The sequence below is a fragment of the Mercenaria mercenaria genome, chromosome 8 (assembly GCF_021730395.1).
Source record: "Mercenaria mercenaria strain notata chromosome 8, MADL_Memer_1, whole genome shotgun sequence".
Taxonomy (NCBI): domain Eukaryota; kingdom Metazoa; phylum Mollusca; class Bivalvia; order Venerida; family Veneridae; genus Mercenaria; species Mercenaria mercenaria.
The window spans coordinates 3,948,183-3,974,341 of NC_069368.1; the positions used below are offsets into that span (position 1 = coordinate 3,948,183).

Below are 26,159 nucleotides of genomic sequence, written 5' to 3' on the forward strand. Positions count from 1 at the left end.
TTAACTGATAGAATACAGTATTTCATTAGTTAGCATAAAATAAAATGCAGAATTACAGTGATTAAGGTTAATTATAAACATTATTATTATTACATAGTATAATAATTATTTTAGTTTATCTTAATGTTTATTTAGTTTTCTACTTTTGCTTTTAGAATTTATTTCAATATGCACAAATTTAGTTTCAGATATTATCTGATTATTTTGGGGCCTCGTTTAGAAATTATTTTACTACATTATGTGCACATTTTTTATTAAACAAATATTTTATAATTTCAGGACCCGTTTAAAATTTATGTGTAAATTTTGTTTGAAACATTTTTGTCTCATTGAAGGGCCTCATAGTTTTACCGGTGAAGATTGTGTTGAATTTTAAGTATACGGAGGCCCTGCTGTGGTGTCAGCTTTACCTACAGCCTTGCAAAAAATTCCAGGCTGCCGGCAGGCAGAACCTGGTGAATTTACCACAAGGTGCAGATCTACTTATTTTGTATTTACCCAGAAATACATATATATTTTCAGTCTCTGTTTACTTAGAAAAAGGAAAAGTGATGTCAAAGTTTTTTTTCCGTGTTTATGTATAAGATTTCCAGTTTTGTATGTTAATTTTTGACTCAATTTCATTCGTGTATTGATGTTTATGTGTATGTAATAACAAGATCATTAACTGACCCAGTATAGCAGGCCCATTTACCAGTCATCTTGTTACAAAAAAAAACATGTTTACTTATTTTCACAGAGCTTCTATTAATGGAAAGATGGACCTGACAGAGGTCGCGGGTTTAGGAGATCTTATACATGCTGAAACTGAGGCTCAGCGAAGACAAGCATTCCGACAGATGGAGGGGGACCTCAGCAAACTTTATAGCAAGTGGAGGACAGCATTTATAAAGGTACCGCTTTTCTTCATTATCCAATCTTTCGGCTCACCTTAGCACTAAGTGCTCGTGGGGACTTTTTAGGAACGTTGGATGGCTGTCCTCTGTCTGTTCATCCAAAAATTTGTTAAAAAACAACTACTTCTAAAACATCTAGCAAGTTTTAAGCAAAGTTCATAGGAATACTCTTTCAGATTCCTTCAGATGTAGGAAATCATTGTAGAATTTCTGTTCACCGGAGCTAGTTTTCTTTGTATGGCTATCAGTGCCATTTTTGGAAAACAAAAGATAAAAAAAAAAGAATCTAGCTTGAAAAGTTTTGATTTGCCGGCTGGTAGTATGGATACACCACTTTAAACAGAAATTAAACGTTAGGAAATATTTTTAAACAAGAATTTTTGGTCTTGCAAATTGAACTAACATATTACAGTACTTATTTTCAGTGTGCAGCAGACCTTGAAGCATTTATTGACTTCAGTGAGGATCAGAATATAGACGACCATGTTCTACAGCAAGGTAAGCAGAAATTAGAAAAAAAACATACAGTTAAACAATTATTATAATATGTGTTAGGGACTAATTTTCATGCATTTCATGTTTGTGTCTTTCCACAGAAATAACTCCCCACAAAGATAATTTCTGTTCTTTTTATTCCTTAAAATGTGATTTCTGTTCTTTAGTAGTGAGTATTAAATTTTATACAATGTATTCATTTTTTAGCTAAATATTCAAAGAATAGGCAGAGGTATTGCACTTATCACTTTGTCAGTGTCTGTATCCTGATTATTGGAAATGGATTGAAATTTCACACACTTATTCACTGTGATGGACTGATTTACATTGGGAAGGTCCTGTAACTATTTAGCTTGACTATTTAAAGAAAAGGTAGAGCTATTGGACTCACCGGTCCCATGCATTTGTGTCCACATCGGCATTCCGAATTGGTTAAGTTTTTGTGTGTAGGCTGGTATCTCAGGAAACACTTGTGGCAATGGATTGAAATTTCACACACTTATTCACAGTGATAAACTGACTTACACTGCAAAGGTTACACAACTAGATCTTGCGGGGTTTTTTAAAAACTATGCCCATTTTTATAAATTTTTGGTTAAATGGATTGAAAAAGTGGAAAACCACAGGTTGCCTAACAAAGGAATATGAAATAGATCTAGTCTTTTGGATAGAAGTATTGATTTTATATTTAAAATTGATATGTTATGTGTGTAACATTAAGTAGAGTGAACATCCTCTTCTTGGTGATGGGGATGGCAATTATGTACTTATTGTAGGGAGTTTGTTGTATTTTGTACAGAAATATAGTTTATCAAATTTGACTTTATAATTCTGAGTAATTCTGATGAACAACGATTGATCAATGTTCACATCACTGAAGTTTCTAATTTGAAAGTTCGTATAGATGACCAGCAAATTAAACTTCCTACTATGTACTTTATTCCAAAATTACTTAAACAGCCATATAAAGCTCGTTTTATCGCTAATTCAAGCTCCTGTACCACCACAAATATTTCCAAGTTATTAACATCATGCCTTACTGCTGTTAAAGCCCATGTGAAAAGATATTGTGACAAAGTATACGAAAACTCGGGTAAAAACTTATTTTGGTCGGTAAAAAATTCTGGCGTAATCCTGGATAAATTTAGAATTACAAATTACAGGGTGTCTTCAGTCAGTACTTACGATTTTTCCACTCTTTATACGACTTTGCCTCATAACTTAATAAAGGAAAAACTTACTGCCCTAATTCAAAAGATTTGCCAGGGAAAATGCTACTTTTCTTGCTTGCAATTTCGATAAAGCTTTTTTTACTAGTTGCATTGTAAAGAATTTTACTATGTGGACCTGTGACGAAGTTTGTAAAGCCCTTTCCTTTTTATTGAACAATATTTACGTCAGGTTTGGAAATGCGGTTTTCAGACAAGTAATTGGTATTCCCATGGGAACAAATTGTGCACCCCTTGTTGCAGATTTGTTTTTATATTGTTATGAAAGAGATTTTATGTTGAGCCTTTCTCAAGATACACAGGCAGACATTATAACTGCATTTAATAATACATCACGCTATCTGGATGATATACTTAATATGGATAATCCGTTTTTTGATCAGTTAGTGGAAAATATATATCCCAAGGAGCTGCAGTTAAATAAAACTAACAACTCGGATAATACTACTTCATTTCTAGATTTACATCTCTCTATATTACGACAATTTCATACATACCAAAATTTATGACAAGAGGGATGATTTTAATTTCAGTATTGTAAATTTCCCACATTTGGCTGGAGATGTACCACAGGCTACATCTGATGGGATATATATTTCTCAGTTAATTCGGTTTGCAAGAGCGTGTAGTCATGCTGAAGATTTCAATGAAAGTAACTTATTTATTACAAATAAGCTTCTTCAACAAGGCTACCATTATTATAAATTATGTAAATACGTCTCTAAATTTTACTATCGTAATCCAGATTTGGTTTTAAAATACAATAGCAATTTAAAATCACTTGTGCGGGAAGGTATATCAAAACCCACTTTTTATGGGGATGTGGTTTACAAACTTCGTAAGATTTTGGGTCCAATTGTATTTAGTAAAGTAATTAAACGTTTTATGAAAAGAGGTTATGACCCAACTGTTTTGAGACACACTGCATGTTTGGTGTTCAACCCTTTTACAGTTGGACGCTACGCTTTCCTCTTTGATTGTGTCTGACGGATCAGGTGTAAGACTCTATGATTGGAAGTTCTTAAATCCTACCAGGACTGAGTTATTTTGATTTCTGTCTTCTGGCCTGTTCCGTCGGGCCCTTAAAGGTGTTTCCCTTGTTGCTCTGTCTTCTGCAAAGGCACTGAGTACATGCGTTTTAGGTTCTTAAGGATTGCATTTTTATATTATGTCTACAAGGGCATCTTTGTGTTTTACATTACATACCTTCTGTTGCCTTTACGTATGTGAGGGTTTCACCTGGCGGGGATTACTTTTATTTACTCTGTCTTGTAACTTTGGAACATGGTGGGGGTAAGAGTGAGGTTAGGTGCACCATAAACCAGTTTAAACTTCCCAGTGGTGGTTTTGCCACTGACCGTTCCAATGCGGTTCCCCACTGTGTTCCTGTATTTGTTTGTTTCGTACTTTTGTGTTCATCTTTGTGTTTGGTGTGCGAGAGTTGTTCGTGTGTGTCTTTGGGGAGGCTGCGTTTTTTGAACGTGGCTTTCCCTGTTGGATATTCTTCCTTGTTGTTTTTTTTATAGGCAGGAGACTAGACTACCAGCTTGTTTTCTAATTGTTTATAGGTAAGACACCTGCTGCCATAGTAACTGATGTGGCAGGTACCACTAGAGATGTGATAAAAACTCATGTAAATATTGGAGGTTATCCTGTGTTACTGAGTGACACGGCAGGACTGAGGGAAACACAAGATGTTGTAGAGAAAGAGGGAGTAAGCAGGGCTGTGTAAAGGTTGAAACATGTTTTTTATTTTGTTGTGACCCCCATGAGTGGTGGGGCATATAGATTTGCTCTTGTCCGTGCGTCCGTCGTTCCGTCTGTGCGTCCGTCATTCCGTCCGTGTGTCCGTACGTCCGTCCGAAGTTTTTGATACGCCTATCTCAAAAAGTATTTGATATAAATTAATGAAACCTTGCATGAGACTTTATTATGATATGAACTTGCGCACCTTCTATTTTTCGTCTGGCTACGCCCCCTAATTTTAGAGTTATGGCCCCTGAAATAGTCTCAAAAATGCACATTTTCCGCTTGTGACACGCCTAGCTTAAAAAATATTTGATATAGATTCATGAAACCTTGCTTGAGTCTTAATCATGATATGAACTTGCGCATCTCCTATTTTTCGTCTGGCTCCGCCCCCTATTTTCTAGAGTTATGGCCTCTGAAATAGTCAAAAATGCACATTTTCCCATTGTGACACGCCTAGCTCAAAAAGTATTTGATATAAATTGACGAAACCTTGTGTGAATCTTTATCATGATATGAACCTTTATCATGATATGAACTTACGCACCTCCTATTCTTCACCTGGGTCCGCCCCCTATTTCCAGAGTTATGGCCCCTGAAATAGTTTTAAAATGCACATTTTCACCTAATTATGTGCCTCACTCAAAAAGTATTTAATGTAAATTCATGAAACCTTGCTTGAGTCTTTATCATAATGTGACCTTGCACACTTGGCATTCTTCTGGAGAATTTTAGCGCTTATTACAGAATTATGGCCCTTGAAATAGCCAAAATAGTGGATTTTTGTTTGTGATGCTCATAGGTCAAAAAGTATATGGTATAGAATAATGAATCCATTTCATAATTTTTTTTTGAGGCTATACCCCATTAAGACTGCAAACATTTGAATGATTTCTCCTTATTTGTGACAAATGTGTGGGGGGCACACCCTGTGTCCTACAGACACATTCTAGTTATTATATGTTTCTGATTATAATATACTGTTTCTTGTTGGAGTGATGTTCTCTTTGGGAGAATGGTACATCAGAAACTTGTTTGTATTTATTTATCCGATGTGTCTGTAAAAGTCTGTTTTATTTAATGGTCATCCACTTTGAAAAGTTCAGCCATTTTAACATAGGAGAGTCCTTTGTCCTATACACCTTAATATCCATAATCTATCCACTAATTCTAGGCATTAGACAGGTAGGTAATTGTTGACCATTCTTTTACAAGCTGACATCCCTCAGTGTGATTCTAAACTTCCATTTTTGGAGGTTAATGTCTTAACATCCAGGCCATGGTGTTTCCTTATAAAAAAGAATGTCTGTAAACATCTTCTACATTAAGAGAGTTACGTAGCTCACATGAACTTTGTTCAGGTTGGGTTTCCAGTATTTGTTCATCTTAATTAGTATACTAGGACATGATCATGTCAAGTTCAATGTAGTTACACTCCACCAGTATTAGGAAAGGATGAATGGATGTGATTCATTTTCGGTACACAGGCATATGATTGTAAAATACATGTCAGACCTGATTTTTGTTACAATCTACATTTATGGTGGAGTTATGGCCCTTTTCAACTTAAAATTTGTAAAACATGTCTTTGTTTCATACAGGAGAGCAGTTTTATTTGGGTGTTATTTAATCTGCCAAAAGGTTGACAACTCTAGTAATTTGAACATTTTTGGCAAATGTTTTTGAGATATAGCAGAGAAATAGAGGATATTTGTTTGTTTTTCTGTGAATATGGAATATATATCACTGAGAAGTGAGACAAAAAACGAAGTGCTCAATGTGAGCTATTGTGATCGGTCATTGTCGGGCGTCGTATGTTAACATTTGCATTGTTAACACTTTAGAGGCCAAAGTTGTGACCCACTACATTGTATTTATGAAACTTTTTGTCAAAATGTTTGTCTTGGTGATCTATAAGCCAAGTTCAAAACTAGGTCATGTTGGGTCAAAAACTAGCTCAGTAGGCCAGATGAAAGGAAAATCTTGTTTACAATTCTAAGAGTCCACAGTTTAAGTTTAAAAGATTTGGCCAGAATGTATATCGTGATGACCTCTAGGTCATTTTAGAATTTGAGTCATGTGGGGTAAAAAATTAGGAATTCAGATTTGGTACGCAGATATGTGATTATTATATACAGGCCAAATTTGATTTTGACTCCACTTCACCAATTTGTGGTGGAGCAATGGCCATTTTCAACTTGAAAAGTGTAAAATAGATCCTTGGTCTGTACAGAAGGACAGTGTATGGGCCGGAGTATTTTTCAATCTGATAAAAGCTGACAGTTCTAGTATTTTGAAAGTTGTGAGCAAATGTTTTCTGATGTGGCACAGAAATAGATAATATTTATTTGTTTGTTTTGTGTATTATGTAATATTCTCTTACCGAGAAAGGAGAAAGTTTTTAAATTGGGTGCCTTCATTGCCAGGTGGTTAACGTCACTGACTTTGAATCACTTGCCTCTCACCGATGTTTGTATGAGCCTCACTCACTTCTTCATGTTAGGAAGTCATCCAGCTGGCTTACAGAAGGTTGATGGTTCTACCCAGGTGCCCTCCCTTGATGAAATAATGCAAGGAGGGGTACATGGGGTCCTCCATCATGAAGGCTGGAAAAGTCATCAGATGACCTATAATTGTTCCAGCGCATGTTAAACCCAACAAAAAAGTTTTTGTGCCCCCCATGAGTGGTGGGGGCATATAGATTTGCTCTTGTCCGTGCGTCTGAAGTTCGTGAGGTGCCTAGTTTAAAAAGTGATCAATATAAATTGATGAAACCTTGAATGAGTCTTTATCATGATATGAACTTGCGCACCTCCTATTTTCTGTCTGCCTCCGCCCCCTTTTTTCAGAGTTATTGCCCCTGAAATAGTCAAAAATGAACATTTTCACCTAATTATGTGCATAGCTCAAAAAGTATTTGATGTAAATTCATGAAACCTTGCTTGAGTCTTTATTATGATGTGACCTTGTGCAATTGGCATTCTTCTTGAGAATCTTAGGGCTTATTACAGAGTTACAGTCCTTGAAATAGCCAAAATAGTGGATTTTTTGTTTGTGATGCTCATAGCTCAAAAAGTATATGGTATAAAATAATGAATCCTTTTCATAAAATATTTGTTGAGGCTATACCGCATTAAGACTGCAAACATTTGAATGATTTCCCCTTATTTGTGACAAATGTACCAGTGAGGGGCACACCCTGTGTCCTACAGACACATTCTAGTTAAAATGTAAAAATTATCTCTCATCGAGATGAAATATGATAAATGAAATAATATGCATTTTGCAACAATCTTTAATCTTAGTGATGAAAACAGATGTGCATAAATTTAAATGATGACGTACATATTGTGACTTTACAAAGACACACATAACATCAAGTTCTATTTCATTAAATAATTTGCAGAATATTGTTATACATTTTTTACTAAGTGATATTATTTAAATAAATAAAATACAATGAAAAGACAGCACAAATACAATTAATATAAAATTGCTCAGATACAATGAATTTACATCCCGTTTTTCAGTTTTTACAAAATCATAAAAAAATAATTAAAAGTGACCATGCTAATTTTACTGGGCATGTATATTAGTATTTTGAACACATTAGTGAGAAAAAAGTCAATTTGTGAAAACAATATTTGTTATCTGGTGTTTGCACTGAGGTGACACTATCTTTCAAAACATTGTTCCTGCCTGGTGATTTACCATAGCAGATAGAAGTCTACATATATGGATCTTTGCAGAATTGTTTCTTCCCCTTAGATCGAGGGATAATAGATAACAATGTAAAGCGTCAATTAGTCGGTCCTCTTGTTCCATACACTGTCCTAGTAGATTTAGGGCTGTTTCCCTGTGTCCAAGGTTTGGTTCCTGGTCAATGGTCCTGATAAGATTGGAAAGTGCTCTGTGCTTGTTATCTTGTCTCCCAAGATAGCGGTAGGTCTGGTATTGTAGAAAATACAGGTAAGGAAGGGAGTCAATCACTGCCCAGTCCATCCAGTTATCTAGTAGACCTCTGAAAGCATGGTCCTCTCCTGTAGATCTGAACATTTCGTACCATAATTCTGCTGGAATGCAGTTAATTTCACACGGCAGAAATCTGACACAGGATGCTGTAGCATATTGTAGAGCTTCTTCATTATGATTGTCAGATATTTCATTGAATCCTCTTCTCCGTGCTTCATGGATGAAATCATAACAAAAACAAATAGGCTCAACAATGTTTTGATCATATCTTCTTTCAATGTCTCTGAGCGCAATTTCTGTTCTGTGATAATCCCCTATACAGTAATACATGGATGCTAGCTTCAGTTTACTAGATGCAACATCTGTGTTCAGACCCAGTGAAACCCATGTTAGAGCTTCTGCTGATATACCATTGTGCTGTTGAATGTTGAGGGAGGCCAGGATAGATCCCAGTGTTGTGCAGAATCGTGGTGCAAGAAGGCTGCAAGCTGTTTTATCCATTCCTTCAGATTGATTAAAAATAGTAACAAGTTCGAAAATATACTTCAGTAATGTTTGTATAGCTACGTCATAACTGCTGTTGCTAATACAAAATAGACAAAAATCTATGTGATCAGTAATACCTTCTGCAGCTAATTTTAATAAGTCTCCTGAAACAATGTCACTTGTTTTGAATAAGGATAAATTATTCAACTTCTGCTGAAGCCTTGCACCAAGATCATCACATTTAATTTGTAGTAATCTTTTTCCTTTACTGTTAATAATATCCTGAAGTATTTCAAGAATGTGAGGTTTAGATTCATGAGCAATATGTCCTGCCATCAAATTGTTCCCAGGTATGATGAAATGTGGACAGTTTTCATTCAACACACTGTCGTATAGGGCAAATAAGCACAGTGATAGACAAACAATTAAGTTTGTTTCTCTCCAGAAATTAGGATTTGTATTTGCAATTAGTTTGAACAGAACTGTTTTACACATGAAACTGGTAATGGTACCTTCATAGTAAGGCTTAATGTGACTTTTTAATATCATCTTCATCAAAACATAGCATCGAATCTGTGTGATATTGAGATTAAACATCAAACACCTTTCTGCTAGAGATGTTGATATTCTCCATTCAGTCTCTTCATTTTCGCTGCCCTTACTTTCTGCTCCAACAACAAAACATCCAGTGTTTCTAAAATATTTTATCATCTCATCTGAAGGCCACTGACCTACACCTTGCTGGTTTAACCATTGTTGAGCTTGTAGAGGCCATGTTTTACAGGGTAAAGCAAGAACATGGTCTACGTCAAAATAAACCCCAGATTGTCCAGGTTGTGTAAATGCTGGACCATTGTATTCTCCTGGAAGATTATATGCTTCTGCTACCATTGATGAAGACAATATTGTATTACTTAGTAATATTCTTCCAGTCTTGTCTCGGACAAAGTTACCATTACATAAAATATGGTGCGGAAGAGGAGCGTCGTCCCTCAGATGTTGTAGCAAACAGTAACCAGGTGGTACAGTCTCATCCTGAATCATCAATAGATTTGTTAAACCAGGTTGCCATTCACCCCAGTTTTGTACTATTTTACATTTATTGTTACACATAAGTAAGTCAGTGTCTGATTCAAGTCCCAGTGTAGTTGATCCTTCTGTCTGACTACCTAAATAGTAATACTTGGAATGTAAGTTTCGTAGTATTCCTGCACAATAACGCATAGATTCTACCAGCATCCATGTTTTTCTTCTCCTCAATATAATTCTCTCATCTACTCCTATATCAGCAAGAACCTCTGACAGTCTCACTGACACAGTATGTGTATAATCTGGTGCTTGAAACATTCTGAAAATATATCAAAGTAACCTACGTACATGAGATGACTTTGTATTGAAATTCTACAGTTCATCGGAAACATTGAGTTATGGTGTGAGGAAATATGTGTGGAATATGACAAACTAAAGCTGTCAAAGGAGTGACGAATTATACCCCCACAATACGGCCTTGTCACAGAAGTAAGCCAATGTCAAAGCCGAACTTCAAAATCAATAGGGGTCATCTGCTGGTGATGATCAGCCTCCCTATTAAGTTTTATGATCCTAGGCGCAAGCATACTCGAGTTATCAGGTGGAAACGGTTCAACTGTTCCGAGTTACTGTGACCTTGACCTTTGACCTATTGACCTCAAAATCAATAGGTTTCATCTGCTGGTCATGACCAACCTCCCTATCTATTTTCGTGACAATAGGCCCAAGCGTTCTCAAGTTATCATCCGGAAACTGTTTAACTGTTCCGGATCATTGTGACCTTGACCTTGGACCTACTGACCTTAAAGTCAAACTTGACCTGTATTTTATGATGTTACACCAGTGCACCTAAATTTAATATTCTAGGCTCAAGCATTCTCAAGTTATCATCCAGAACCGTTTAACTGTTCCAGGTCATTGCGACTTTGACCTTTGCCCTACTGATCTCAAAGTCGAAGATGGCGGGCTATTCAAATCACTCTGCGTCCATGGTCCATCGTCCATCCGTTAACAATTTCTCGTTTTCGCATCTCTTCAGAAACTACTGGGGCGATCTTGACCAAACTTTGTCAGAATGATGTATTGGTACCCTAGTTTTGTCACCCTGAAAATCGGACTGGTTCAACAATTTTTGAGTGAGTTATGGCCCTTTATTTTTATAATTTACACAGATTTATATAGCGAAACATTTTGAAAATCATCATCTTATGGTTCTCTACCAAGATTGTTGAAATTATTTCCCTAGGGTCTAATATGGCCCCGTCCCGGGGATCACATGGTTTATATAGACTTATATATAGGGAAAAACTTTGAACATCTGCTTGACCAAAACCACAGGGTCTTGGGCTTTGATATTTTGTATGTGACATCATCTAGTGGTCCTCTACTTAGATTATTCAAATTATTTCCCTAGGGTCAAATATGGCCCCGCCCTGGGGGTCACATGGTTTACATAGACTTATAGAGGGGAAAACTTTGAAAATCTTCTTGTGCAAAACCACAAAATCTATGGCTTTGATATTTGTAATGTAGCATCATCTAGAGTGTCTCTACCAAGTTTGTTCAAATTATCCTCCTAGGGTCAAATATGGCCCAGCCCCGGGGTCACATGGTTTATAAATACTTATATAGGGATTTTTTTTTAAAATCTTCTTGTACATAACCTACAGCATTCAAATTTGTATCACATGTATAGTTTAAAGTGGCTAGATGAACCTCGACATGAGTTGATCTTGATCTTGACCTAGTGAGCTACTCTCACATTTCTGTAGCTACAGCCTTCAAATTTGTACCACATGTATAGGTTTGTATATCGAAATAAACTTTGACCTTGACATTGACCTAGTGACCTACTTTCACATTTTCAAAGTTACAGGCTTCAAATTTGGACCACATGCATAGTTTTGTGTTCCGAAATTAAATTTGACCTTGATTTTGACCTAGTCACCTACTTTCACATTTCTCAAGCTACAGCCTTCAAATTTGGACCACGTGCCTAGTTTTGTGTACCGAAATTTATTTTGACCTTGGAGTTGATCTAGGTGACCTTCTTTCACATTTCTCAAGCTACAGCTTTTAAATTTGGACCACATGCATGGACCACGTGCACAGTTTTGTGTACCGCAATGAACTTTGACCTTGATTTTGACCTTCAGGTAGCCTTGAAATTTGGAACATTCAAAAATGGCTCAAATGTGGGCGCCAAGATCACTCTGTGATCTCTTGTATGATGTTACACCTGTGTACCACAAATTATTAGTGCTCTACTGGTTGAAAATCAGTTTCATTCCGTCCGTCCTTCTGTCCGTCCGTCTGCATCTTCGTGTCCAGTCCATAACTCTGTCATCCATAAAGGGATATTAATATTGCTTGGCACAAATGTTCCCCATGATGAGACGACGTGTAATGTGCAAAACCCAGACCCCTAGCTCAAAGGTCACGGTCACAATTGGAGGTCAAAGGTCTACAGAGCTTTTTTCCTGTCTGGTCCATAACTCTTTCATCCACGAAGGGATTTAAATATTACTTTGAACAAATGTTCCCCATGGTGAGACAACGTGCCGCGCGCAAAACCCGGACCCCTAGCTTAAACGTCAAGGTCACACTTGGCAGTCAAATGTTAACATGGCTTGAACAGGGTCTGTTTCGTGCCCGGTCCATAACTCTGTCATCCATGAAGAGATTTAATATTACTTGGCACAAATGTTTCTTATGATGAGACGACATGTCTTGCACAAAGCCCGGACCCCTAGCTTAAAGTTCAAGGTCACACTTGGAGGTCAAAGGTCAATAGGATTTTTTTCCTGTCCGGTCTTTAACTCAACAATCCTTAAAGGGATTTTAATATTACTTGGCAGAAATGTTCACCACTATGAGACGGAGTGTCATGTGCAAGAACCGGGTTCCTTGGTCTAGGGTCAAGGTCATACTTAGAGGCCAAAGGTCAGATACAAGAATGACTTTGTCCGGAGCATTTCTTCTTCATGCATGGAGGGATTTTGATGTAACTTGGCACAAATGTTCACCACCATGAGGCGGATTGTCATGCGCAATAACCAGGTCCCTAGGTTAAGGTCAAGGTCACACTTAGAGGTCAAATGTCAAATTCAAGAATGACGTTGTCCAGAGCATTTCATCTTCATGCATGGAGGGATTTTGATGTAACTTGGCACAAATTTCACCACCATGAGGACCCTTGTTTTTAGAATTACATCCCTTTGTTGTTACTAAATAAATAGATTATATTGTAACTTCTTTACTACTGGCCGTAGGGAAAAATCAAGACCACTTTCCTGTGGTACAGCATGCATGTTACATCCAATTTTTAGGTGTATTTTGACCTATCTCTACCTGGTAAAGAGTATCTGGTGGACTTATATGATATAGATTCTTTTTTTTTAGGAATAATTTCCCTTTGTTGTTACTAAAATAATTTATATGATAGCTTTTTTATAGCTTTTATAGTCGGCCAAAAAATCCATATGAAAACAACTGTAGATTTTTGTATATGCAAAATTTTAATCCAAGTGTTTTGTTAAAACATATTGTATATATAGTACAATATTGTTTATACATCATTCACAGATATCAATTCATTTATAATGTTACACTGCAGTAGAGAAAATTAGGTGCTTTCAAGTAGGGGACTTTGTATTGCATAGCAATACTTCATCTGTCAAGCCTTTCATGAAACCATGAAAACCAACGGACCGACGGACAAACACGACCGACAGACTGACCGACTGACAAGCTAACTCCTATATACCCTCCAAAACTTCGTTTGTGGGGGTGTAAAAGAAAACATTTGGTAATGATTTAGCCTGATAGCTAGACTTCTAGTTAATAGAAATATATTAGTACTTTCATTTTGTTCCAATTTTTTTCATATTGTATATAAACTATGCTGCCTGAGAGTAAAATTTAAAATGTCAAACAAATCAGGTTAAACACTCAAAATAAATACAACTGGTGGATTTAATTTGGTATGAAGCATAATGATTATATACCGTTTCTAATGTGCTGTCTTGTATTAAACAGACCACATTAAAATATTTGAAATAAATTATACAGCTTTGATACATGTGAAAGTAAATACCTTTGTTTTTATTTGAAGTCAGCTAATAGTTGATTGTTTGTAGGTTGCTATTTGTTTAAATTTTGTAGTTACAGTCTATATTTATAGATCGATGGGAATATCTTTTTTTACTTCCTTTTTCTGTTTTAACAGGAAGATAACTCAAATATTAAATTAGTATTTACCTGTCAGTAGTTACTTACCTTTAAAGTAGTGCAACTCTTCTTTCTTTATTATTTCTTGCTACAATGAGACTTTTGAATAAAAGATAAAAAGTTTGATATATGTGTTGAATTAATATTGCCAGAGAAAAGTCCATAGAACATGTACAAATGCATTCTGGGAATATTTAACATTTTCAGTATGCTTATTATGTCTCAAATATACAGTTAGGGAGACATATTGATTAAGTACTGTCAGTCTGTTTGTCGGGACAAAATTTGTCCTTGCAACTCCTCCGATACACCAGGCGAATTTACACCAAACTTCTTAAGAGTTATCATTGCCAAAAAAAAAAACAACGATAAATACCAGACAGGGAAGCTTTCAGCGAAGTTATGGCCCTTGACTCATTTTTTTATTATGTTTTGGCCACTCGTCTTATGTGTTTTTGGCAGATTTCCACAAAACCTCACATGAGTGATCAGTGCCAAGCCTCAGTGTTCATATTATGGACATGTCCTGGCTCAGTGATTTTCAGGGGAGTTATCGCCCTTGATTTGTCATATATTTACCTTGTCCGCACAACTGCTCCGACACCACCAGAAGGAATTACAGCTAACTTTCACTAAAATGATTATTGCCAAGCCTAATTGTACATATCAAAGGCACGTTCTGGTTTGCTGATTTTCAGCAGATTTTGGCCACTTCTCTATAAAATAGTTGATTTTCAACAAACCGTACAAGAGTGATTAATGCCAAGTCTTATTACGGTATGTATAGTGTCGGTATATTCTTGTTCATTGATTTTCAGGAGAGGCATGTCCCTTTACTTTTACATTATATGATATTTTGTAACTTCTCTTAGACAATAGTGCAGATCCCACCGAATCTTTCAGAAGTTCTCATTGACAAGCTTATTTATGCAACTCATTGTGCATATTATCGGCATGTTCCGGTTCAGTGATTTTCAGCAGAGTTATGGCCTTTGATTACCTATATTTTACAGTGTTTACACTACTTGCTATATTCCATTGGGCTAAATATCACCAAACCTCACAAGTAATTAGTGAAGCATAGCTGTGCATATCATTAGCATAATCCGCTTTTATGACTTTTAGTTGAGTCTTGACCCTTGATTTGCCGCAGTCTTTGATGTCTAAGCTACTTCTCCATGTCCCTGGTTGGAATTTAACCAAACTTCGTAGAAGTAATCACTGCCAAGCCTGGTTTGGTATATCATAGGAATACTTATGGTTCATTGATTTTCACTAGAGATATGACCCTTACACGGATCTGTCTATTTGTAGCATTTTACAATTTATGTGTGCAGGTGGTGGGAAACATACACTGAAAATATCTTTGGTTAAATCTGAAAAAAAATCTGCTTTTTTTGTTATTAAAGGGTCGATAATACCTTTTTCTTTTCTAGTGCTTCGTGGTTGGTCATAATTTTGGAGGTACTGTTGCTGTTCGTGAGTGTGTTTTGCAGGTTGCTCCGTTTGTGAACCGAAAACAGAAAACTGTGGTGAATGTTTCATAATTACCAGTAGTAAAACTAACAGATTATATGTTTTTCTGTTTCAGAGCCAATGAAGCAGATGTCAAAGTTGTTGTAGATGTTTCTAGCCAGGATTTCATGGATTTTATGAACACAAAAGAATTTTTATCACACAATTTAATTGAACTTGGATTAAACAGCAGTCGTGAGAAAATAAAAAAGGAACACCCTGAGACTGCATTTGAAAATTCAGAATGTAATGTTGGAGGAAATATTCAGGAACTCACCAATACTAGCATTGTGTTTAATAAAGTTGATTTAGTGCAAAAATAACAATATTTCAAAGCTTCTCAAAGCATTTGATGACGTTGAAAGAACTAAAATAAATAGAATGGAAATAAATGGTCAATTAAATGAAATGAGAGAAAATGAAGATGTTGATATCCCTGTAGAAAATCTACTAAGGATAAGTGAGGAAAGATATAATGATACTGACTGTATTGAAATCCATGTAGAAAAACTACACAGGATGAGTGAGAACACTAACGACAAAAGATATGATTGTGATATAGAGATAAAAAGCACAACATACAAACAAGATGGGTCGACTTCACTGTTACCATGGAAACAGGAAAACCAAAGGTATGTAATGGTTTTAACTTTTTAATTCACTCAACGTTTAGAATAGAATAGAAGTCTAGTTTTGCTCTAATGCCTCCTGCCCATACAGACATATTTACAAAACAACAAAATACAAATCATATGCACATTCATACAAAAAGTAAAAGAAAGTGACGTATATCAAATATTGTATTAATTTGACTTTCGTTTATAAAAAGCGTTATATCAGAAAGTACGGTACCTGACATTTAAAGTTTCTTTTTAGCTCACCTGTCACAAAGTGACAAGGTGAGCTTTTGTGATCGCGCGGTGTCCGTCGTCCGTCCGTCCGTGCGTCCGTCCGTAAACCTTTGCTTGTGACCACTCTAGAGGTCACATTTTTCATGGGATCTTTATGAAAGTTGGTCAGAATGTTCACCTTGATGATATCTAGTTCAAGTTCGAAACTGGGTTACATGCGGTCAAAAACTAGGTCAGTAGGTCAAATAATAGAAAAACCTTGTGACCTCTCTAGAGGCCATATATTTCACAAGATCTTCATGAAAATTGGTCAGAACGTTCAACTTGATGATATCTAGGTCAAGTTTGAAACTGGGTTACGTGCCTTTAAAAACTAGGTCAGTAGGTCAAATAATAGAAAAACCTTGTGACCTCTCTAAAGGCCATATTTTTCATGGGATCTATATGAAAGTTGGTCTGAATGTTCATCTTGATGATATCTAGGTCAAGTTTGGAACTGGGTCACGTGCGGTCAAAAACTAGGTCAGTAGGTCTAAAAATAGAAAAACCTTGTGACCTCTCTAGAGGCCATATATTTCATGAGATCTTCATGAAAATTGGTCAAAATGTTCACCTTGATGATATCTAGGTCAGCGTCCAAAGTGAATTACGTGCCGTCAAAAACTAGGTCAGTAGGTCAAATAATAGAAAAACTTTGTGACCTCTCTAGAGGCCACATTTTTCATGGGATCTGTATGAAAGTTGGTCTGAATGTTCATCTTGATGATATTTAGGTCAAGTTCGAAAGTGGGTCACGTGCCATCAAAAGCTAGATCAGTAGGTCAAATAATAGAAAAACCTTGTGACCTCTCTAAAGGCCATATTTTTCATGGGATCTGTATGAAAGTTGGTCTGAATTTTCATCTTAATGATATCTAGGTCAAGTTCGAAACAGGGTCATGTGCGGTTAAAAACTAGGTCAGTAGGTCTAAAAATAGAAAAACCTTGTGACCTCTCTAGAGGCCATATTTGTGAATGGATCTCCATAAAAATTGGTCAGAATGTACATCTTGATGATATCTAGGTCAAGTTCGAAAGTGGGTCATGTGCCTTAAAAAACTAGGTCAGTAGGTCAAATAATGGAAAAACGTTGTGACCTCTCTAGAGGCCATATTTTTCATGGGATCTGTATAAAAGTTTGTCTGAATGTTTATCTTGATGATATATAGGTCAAGTTTGAAACTGGGTCAACTGCGATCAAAAACTAGGTCAGTAGGTCTTGAAATAGAAAAACCTTGTGACCTCTGTAGAGGCCATACCCTTGAATGGATCATCATGAAAATTGGTCAGAATGTTCATCTTGATGATATCTAGGTCAAGTTTGAAACTGGGTCACTTGCCTTAAAAAACTAGGTCAGTAGGTCAAATATCTGTATGAAAGTTGGTCTGAATGTTCATCTTGATGATATCTAGGTCAAGTTTGAAACTGGGTCAACTGCGGTCAAAAACTAGGTCAGTAGGTCTAAAATTAGAAAAATCTTTTGACCTCTCTAGAGGGCATATTTTTCAATGGATCTTCATGAAAAATGATCTGAATGTTCACCTTGATGATATCAAGGTCAGTTTCGAAACTGGGTCACGTGCCGTCAAAAACTAGGCCAGTAGGTATAAAAATAGAAAAACCTTGTGACCTCTCTAGAGGCCATATTTTTCATGAGATCTTCATGAAAATTAGAGAATGTTCACCTTGATGATATCTAGGTAAAGTTCAAAACAGGGTCACGTACCTTCGAAAACTAGGTCAATAGGTCAAATAATAGAAAAACCTTGTGACCTCTCTAGACACCATATTTTTCAATGGATCTTCATGAAAATTGGTCAGAATTTTTAAGTTCAAAACTGGGTCACATGAGCTCAAAAACTAGGTCACTATGTCAAATAATAGAAAAAACGACGTCATACTCAAAACTGGGTCATGTGGGAAGAGGTGAGCGATTCAGGACCATCATGGTCCTCTTGTTTTTTATTGAGTCGGCTAAACGCTGTCAAGCGTTTGACGAGTCCTTGCTATCGCCCGATTGCTCATTCTTAAATGGCCTCACAACACAGCGAAGTGATGTAGTTCCATTAGATTGTCTCTAATTTCAAAGAGTTCATTGATCGAATGAAGTTCGTTTATGTCAATCCTATTTGCTATGACCAATATACGATGTAATCTGTCATATTTATGACTTGTGATTGTGCAATACTCGAATAAAGCCACGTATTTTCTTCCGCGGTAACTCATTAAGCATAAACACGCATAACGATTCTGCGGGATTTGGTAATACATTTGCGCATATGATTATGGTGACGAATTTTATGCCCTTTTGTCACAAAATAGCAAATATGATGTTCACAAATTCAAATAAAAACTGCATATTAACTTATTAGCCAAATTATCCATTTGTTACCATGTCCGTTTCAAAAGATAATCTTTAAAATCATTGCGCAAATAACAAATATATTGCGCTGTGCATTTTATGAATTGCACAGGCTTAAAAAGCTTGCGTAACATCCAGCGAAAGACAAAATATAGTTCCAGAACATACTGCTAGTATTTTATTGAGTGGGTACCTCTGAAAGCATTGGAATGTCTCTTATCAAAGAGTTTACCACATCGATGAAATTAAATTATGACAGCTTCATTTTAAATGACCCGAATAAGATATGTGCAGTACGTTAATTCTTCCGCGAGACTTCGCGGATGAATCCTAACTACATTCTGGACCCTTGTCGGCGAACACGCGTGACCTATTTATAACAACGCTTCTACGACTTTGCGTGGGTTGAATTTTGCAGTCAGTAAACGGATAAATTATCGGAAGAAGAAGCTCTTACAGGTTTGTTTAGTTACTACTGATATTAAAAATGATTTTATTTCTTATTTTTCGAGAAATAAACAAATCGGCGAAACATTAAATTGTAATTTCTTGTAGTTTTTGAAATCGAAAGTAGATCGTCTATGTTTGGCTGCTTTGACGAAACGAAACAACTTTTTTATGAAAAGATTTAAATAAGAGGTAATTTAACCGTAAACTTCAATGTCAGATACTGCCAATTGCTGCTAAATGTCTTCGTATCATCACAATTTGTAAAATATATTGTTGAAACTGGAGAAAAGTGTAATCGTATCTGGATATAATATTTTGGGTAAATATCGAGCTGTGTTATGAAATTTTACAATTCAAGTAACATACATGATAGATATTATTGTAACAGAAATGATTCTAGAATTTATTTTTATTACACCTACATATAATCTATATCAGACTCATATTCTAGTCCTGAGGCATGATCTGAAAGTAAAAAGATGAAGTGACAGTCATACTTTGGATATTGTAATACTAGAAAGAATCTAGGTAATATTTAGAAATTGAAACAGAAGATTTTCAGTTAAAATCGCACCAAAGGCTGTATCAAGGGTCTACATATTCAAAAATTTCTTGTGGTAATACCCCAAATCCTACTTGCAGGAGGGGGTATCCTCCCACACCCTTCCCCCATATTGCCACTTTACAGTTTGATACATTTGCCCTTTTACCACCTGCCGCAATGCCCATTTTAAAATCTGACTGCAGTTTAGAGCGGAAAGAAACACCTCTCCCCACACCCACCCTGCTACCGACCACGTAAAAATGGCTCAAACATTTTTCTGCCCAGTCTGGGCCTGTCTGTCTACATGAATCAAAATGGATAATTGAAAGTGGATGGACTTCGGGATAACAGACATGATTTTTAAGGGGTTAACAAGTCTGAAATAGAATAAATGATAGTTTTAACTAAAAAAGAACTGCATTTATTAATATCGGTTACACCATATATTGACACTCGGCAACATTTACATACATGTATCACTAAACGCAAAAGTAAGTATACTTTAAATTGACATCACTTATAATATGATTGAACAATACCTAACATATGACAAGGCTATCGCCAGGCCCATTATAATATCTGTAAAATATCAGTTCTTTCGTCCATCCGTTACAAATTGTATGTGGCAATCCGCGCTGTAAAATTTTAATATTATAAATTGTCATATTCAAATTTTACCATGTGCGAATATATACCAGCCGATAATTGCCTCTTTTGGCAATGCCGGAGGCAAATGTTTACTGGAAAAATATATAAAGTCATGGGCAGTATCTTAGTGTCAGCTGTCAAATTGTAGTTTGTACTTTCAACATTTTTATATCTGCGAACCACTCTTCAATTTTAGAGAAATTTATTGGGTTTAAATACTTGTATAATGTCAATCAAAGTTTTACTAGGCATCGACCGAATGTTCATTTCATTTATTGTAACAAAATCTCTCTTTAGTTGGGGAAAAAAACTAAAAACAAACTGAAACTGGTAGACTATACTGTCAGTACATCAATCATTAACCGACTCAGGCCCTTCAGGCCTTTGATTGACATTGGGATATTAAATTTGTTTTGGTTTGGACTAGTTTAAAGACCAAAAAATGAAGACTTTATTTTAAAAAATATAAAATGTTTGTTTTATATTTCCTTTTGTTGGGTTTAACATCTTGCTGATACAATTTCAGGTCATACCGTAAAGTTCCAGCTTTGGGGGTGGAGGAAGACCCCAGGTACTCCTCTGTACACCATTTCGTCATGGGTAGGCACCAGGGTAGAACCACCGACCTTCTGTAAGCCAGCAGGATAACTTCCTAGCTCACATGTAGAAAAAGTTCAACACTCCGAATGGGTCTCAAACCCACATCAGTGAGGGGCAATTGATTCGAAGTCAGTGACCATGGAGCCCCCCTATTTTATTATAACAGTATCTTATAATATCTTTCACTGACTGGACATCAGAATATGATCCAATACTTTTATAAATCGAGGTATTCAGGAGTGAAAGATATTTTAATCTTGCATGTAAAACACACAAAATTTCTCTTCATTTTCAATGGTTGTAACCAAATGCTCATTTTGTAGTTCTGTGCCCTTGATAGTTTTCATTGCGAAAGTAACAGATATATTTCACTGCTATATCTCAATAATTCACTAAAAATATGCGATAAAAGTCTAGTATTTTAATGTTTTAAGTGTACATAGAAGAAACAATTCATACATGTATGTCAAATATAAATGCTGTGAATGTGTATTTAGTAACTCTAACATAACTGAATTGCAAGTTAATGTGTGTAATGGTTGGATATAATCTCGAAACCTTTTTGTTCAGGTTCTTTTCCCGTATTATTAGCTCTGATTTTTTGAAAAAAAAAATGATGAGTTATTGTCATCACTTGATCGGCGTCGGCGTCGGCGTTGCCTGGTTAAGTTTTATGTTTAGGTCAGCTTTTCTCCTAAACTATCAAAGCTATTGCTTTGAAACTTGGAACACTTGTTCACCATCATTAGCTGACCCTGTACACTTCATGAAAATTGGTCAGAATATTTATCTTGATGATATCTATGTCAAGTTCGAAACTGGGACATGTGCGGTCAAAAACTAGGTCAGTAGGTATAAAAAAAGAAAAACCTTGTGACCTCTCTAGAGGCCATATTTTTTATGAGATCTTCATGAAAATTGGTCAGAATGTTCGCCTTGATGATATCTAAGTCAGGTTCAAAACTGGGTCACATGCCTTCAAAAACTAAGTCATTAGGTCAAATAATAGAGAAACCTTGTGACCTCTCTAGAGGCCATATTTCTCAGTGGATCTTCATGGAAATTGGTCAGAATTTTTATCTTGATGATATCTAGGTCAAGATCAAAACTGGGTCACATGAGCTCAAAAACTAGGTCACTATGTCAAATAATAGAAAAAACGACGTCATACTCAAAACTGGGTCATGTGGGGACAGGTGAGCGATTCAGGACCATCATGGTCCTCTTGTTTCCTCTTTAGAGGTTGTACTGTATTCCCACATGACTAAGCAGCTTGTGAAAATCCGGTTCTTTTTACAGTATGAAACAGACAGGAGTTAGCAAAGGCGAGAAATTGTCTGCTGTGTGTTTTATTTCTTGTTTAACTGGAGAGGGTTTGGACAACTTCCTAGACGTTCTCAAAGATATCGTAGTTGACATGTAAGGTGAAACATTTATATCTGAGTATAAAATAAGCTAAAACTATGTTAACTATCTGCAACGTTTTTACTGGAGTGTTCAGACTTGTGGTATCTGCTAATGTTGCCATTAATAACAAACGATTTGAGTACTTAGCAATGAATTTTCCAAAAGAAATGATAAACAACAGAATCAAAACTGGCTGTTTTCTAGTGAAATCATGTATCATTGTGATCAGTACATCAAACCCCTAGATGCTTATTTAGTAAAGAGAAAGAAAGCGGCTTCACTCAGATAAATGGATCTCATGGTCAAAATTTCCATAGGCACACATAGTAATAATTCGTGTTACGGGCCTTTCCTTACATTTACAATTTTGATGCCACCTGCTGAGGATGAAAAAACTTTCCATGGCCAAGAAATATACCTGTTGACCATCACGTTTCTTTTTGAACTCGGGTAACCTATAGTCTGACAGTGATTTTTTGCTCGACTATTCAAAGAATAGGTAGAGCTATTGGTCTCGCCTGTGCGTCCATGTCCTGATTTGGTTAAGTTTTTCATGTAAGCTGGTATCTCATGAACTTCTTGCCGGAATGGATTAAAACTTCAGACACTTATGAAACTGACTTACATACAGGTAACTCCTTTTTTCAAAATTATGCCCCTTTTTCGACTTTTTCGAAATTTTTTGTTTAAGGTTTTGTATGTAAGGTGGTATCTCAGTATCCAGCAATGGGAATGGATTGAAACTACACACACTTGTTCACTGTAATGATATGGCATGCATTGCATAAGTTAGATAACTCTGCTTTGCATTTTTACAAAATTATGATATTTTTTCAACTAAGCTGTTTGCGGTTAAATTGTTATGTGTAAGCTGGTATCTCAGTACCCATAAATGGGAATGGTTTTAAACTTCACACACTTGTTCACTGTCATGATCTGACATGCAGCGTACGGTTCTATAAACCTTCTTTGCATTTTTACAGAATAATGCCCCTTTACTTATAACCTTTGGTTAAGGTTTTGTATTTAAGCTGGTATCTCAATACCCGCTGAATGGATTGAAACTTCACACACTTGTCCTCAGTCTTAAGCTGATAAACACTGTCCAGGTTTCAGGTTCATAACACTGTTTTGCATTTATACAAAATTTTGCCCCTTTTCCGACTTTGTATTCAGTCATTTGACAAGGCAGTTGAACAGTCGAGCATTGCTATACTCTGACAGCTCTACTTGTTGTTTTCTTGAAATGCTCCATTGGTAAAACATGCATATATATATCACCCAAAGTGCATCATTCCAAATCATTTTAGCTAGTAATTTATCACGGATTAGAATTTTGATTTATAAACTAAGATAGTTTTCAAATGTATTCAACATATACTACACCAATAGGAGACAACTTTACATGGTGATTACACAACCCGGAATTCCCAATACATTTTCTACCAAACTGAAGCCGTTTTAGTTGCTTCACTCTGACCTCATTAGAAAGCCATGATATTTAGGGAGATCTTGCTCTATGTTCTTATTCAGATCTTTGATTTTGGTCAGTGGTGAAGATGACTTGCAATAGGTTTTTTTCACCATAGTGACACCGTCTTTGATTATCCCATCATTAACATTGGTATTGGAATACACATAACTTGCAATCAAACAATTAATGCATTTTCCAGGTGTGGAAATCCTCTAAACGATCATACCAAGTCAGGCTCGTCACCGCTCTCACCTCACCAAGTGCCTGGCTTACCTTGAGGAATATAACCTCAAGACGGAACATGGGGACATAGTGCTTGCTTCAGAGGCCTTGAGATGTGCACTGAAAGAAATCGGGAAAATAACAGGGAGAATTTCATCAGAAGACATTCTCGAAGTTTTATTCAGAGACTTCTGCATTGGGAAATAAATAAGCTATGGACGAAGTGCCAGGGAAAGTAAGAAAGTCACAGATTGCCAGGGGAGGTAACAAGAGTCACAGATTGCCAGGAGAGGTAACAAGAGTCACAGATTGTGACTAAAAGTTCGAAATATGTCAATAAGTTCTCTACTGTGTTAATCATGAAGTAAATAATTGGATGCAAAGTGGAAGGAATGTTTTGATACTATGTTTGTCTTCCCTTTTAGTGGAAGCGAGACTAAGCAATCCAAATTCCGGCAGAAGCGACAGCGATGGTTTCAACCATTGGGACCAGCTAAACAAAGTTACATTTAATTCTTTTACATCTTGTAGGTTTATCTAGAAACTAGTTTTACCCCCATGGTGAGTCCTGGCCCCCTAGTGACATTGGCCTTGAATAAACTAACATTTTTTAGATTTTTGATGTCTTTGAAAATTCACAAAAATGACAATATCTCATTTCTTTAGTACAGTTACATGCATGCTTTGAAACCTTGTAGAATAGTTCAAAACTAATTTTACAGGCCCATTGTGAGTTCTGGTCCCCGACTGACCTCAACCTTTAAACTACTTAAGTTGAAAAAATTAGCATTTTTAAAGTTTTCAATGCCTTTTTCTCAACAAGAGTTACATATTATATTGCTTTGACACCTTGAAGGATGGTTCAAAAACTCATTTTACACCACATGGTACGTGAGTCTTGGTCTCCCAGTTTTCATGGTGAGCTTTTGTGACCGCTCAATGTCAGTCGACCGTCGTCTGTCGTGGGTCTTTTACTACATTTTCTAAAAAAATCTTCTTGAAAACCACTGGACTGAATTACATCAAACTTCACAGGAATGATCCTTGGGTGGTCCCCTTTCAAAGTTATTCGAAGAAGTGAATTCCATGCAGAACTCTGGTTGCCATGGCAACCAAAAGGAAAAACTTTAAAAATCTTCTTGTCCAAAACCGCAAGGCATAGAGCCCTGATATTTGGCATGTGACATCATCTAATGGTCCTCTATGAAGACTGTTCAAATTATGCCTCTGGGGTAAAAAGAGGCCCCGCCCCAGGGGTCCCATGTTTTACATAGACTTATACATGAAAAAACTTTAAAAATCTTCTTGTCTAAAACCACAAGACCTAGGCCTTTGATATTTGGTATGTAGCATAACCTTGCGGTCCTTTACCAAAATTGTTCAAATTATAACCCTGGGTTGAAAAGAGGCCCTGCCCTGGTGGGGGGGTTTCAAGTTTTACATAGACTGATATAGGAAAAACCTTCAAAGATCTTCTTGCCTGAAACTGCAAGACCTATGCTTTTGATATTTGGTATGTTGCATTGCCTTGTGGTCCTTTACCAAATTTGTTCAAATTATTCCCCTGGGGTGAAAAGAGGCCGCGCCCTGGGGGTCGCTTGTTATATGAGTTTTATAGGAATAAATACCTCAAAAATTATCAGATCATATTTCCTAGACAGTTTAGTTATAATTACCTGATGACCCCAAGTGATTAGGGGTCACCTGACTGTGACCTTGACCTACTGACCTACTTTCTTTTTTAAGATGCAGCCTTGGAATTCAGATGACATGTACAGTTTTGCACACCGATCATAAAACTGACTTTCATTTACCTTGAATATGACCTTCTGACCTGCCTTCTAATTTTTTAGCATCAGTTTGCCATTTTTAACATGTGGCTCATGTTACTCAGGTGAGCGATACAGGGTCATCATGACCCTCTTGTTTATAATTGTTTTGAGTATATTTCAAAGATTCG

The 26,159-nt window shown here is 36.3% G+C and overlaps 2 protein-coding genes across 2 annotated transcripts; one reads left to right on the forward strand and one right to left on the reverse strand.

The window, feature by feature from the left end:
• The first annotated feature begins 667 nt into the window (after positions 1-667).
• Positions 668-25,936, forward strand: LOC128559138 (tRNA modification GTPase gtpbp3, mitochondrial-like). The gene is made up of 6 exons (XM_053550314.1): positions 668-893; positions 1,322-1,394; positions 4,189-4,348; positions 15,678-15,852; positions 15,938-16,233; positions 24,208-25,936. Exons 1-6 carry the CDS (start codon positions 720-722, stop codon positions 24,404-24,406), a joined length of 1,077 nt encoding a protein of 358 aa, XP_053406289.1. The 5' UTR covers positions 668-719; the 3' UTR covers positions 24,407-25,936.
• Positions 7,671-14,024, reverse strand: LOC128558926 (uncharacterized). The gene is made up of 2 exons (XM_053549257.1): positions 13,953-14,024; positions 7,671-10,175 (listed from the first exon to the last, which is right to left on the reverse strand). Exon 2 carries the CDS (start codon positions 10,172-10,174, stop codon positions 8,051-8,053), a length of 2,124 nt encoding a protein of 707 aa, XP_053405232.1. The 5' UTR covers position 10,175; positions 13,953-14,024; the 3' UTR covers positions 7,671-8,050.
• Positions 25,937-26,159: the final 223 nt, after the last annotated feature.

Excerpts from the sequence above, each read along its gene's own strand:
- LOC128559138 (XM_053550314.1), top strand. The coding sequence starts at position 720 with ATGTTTACTTATTTTCACAGAGCTTCTATTAATGGAAAGATGGACCTG. Across the intron at positions 4,349-15,677 it reads GAGGGAGTAAGCAGGGCTGT|AGCCAATGAAGCAGATGTCA; the intron begins GTAAAGGTTGAA and ends TTTCTGTTTCAG. Across the intron at positions 16,234-24,207 it reads TGGAAACAGGAAAACCAAAG|TCAGGCTCGTCACCGCTCTC; the intron begins GTATGTAATGGT and ends GATCATACCAAG.
- LOC128558926 (XM_053549257.1), bottom strand. The coding sequence starts at position 10,174 with ATGTTTCAAGCACCAGATTATACACATACTGTGTCAGTGAGACTGTCA.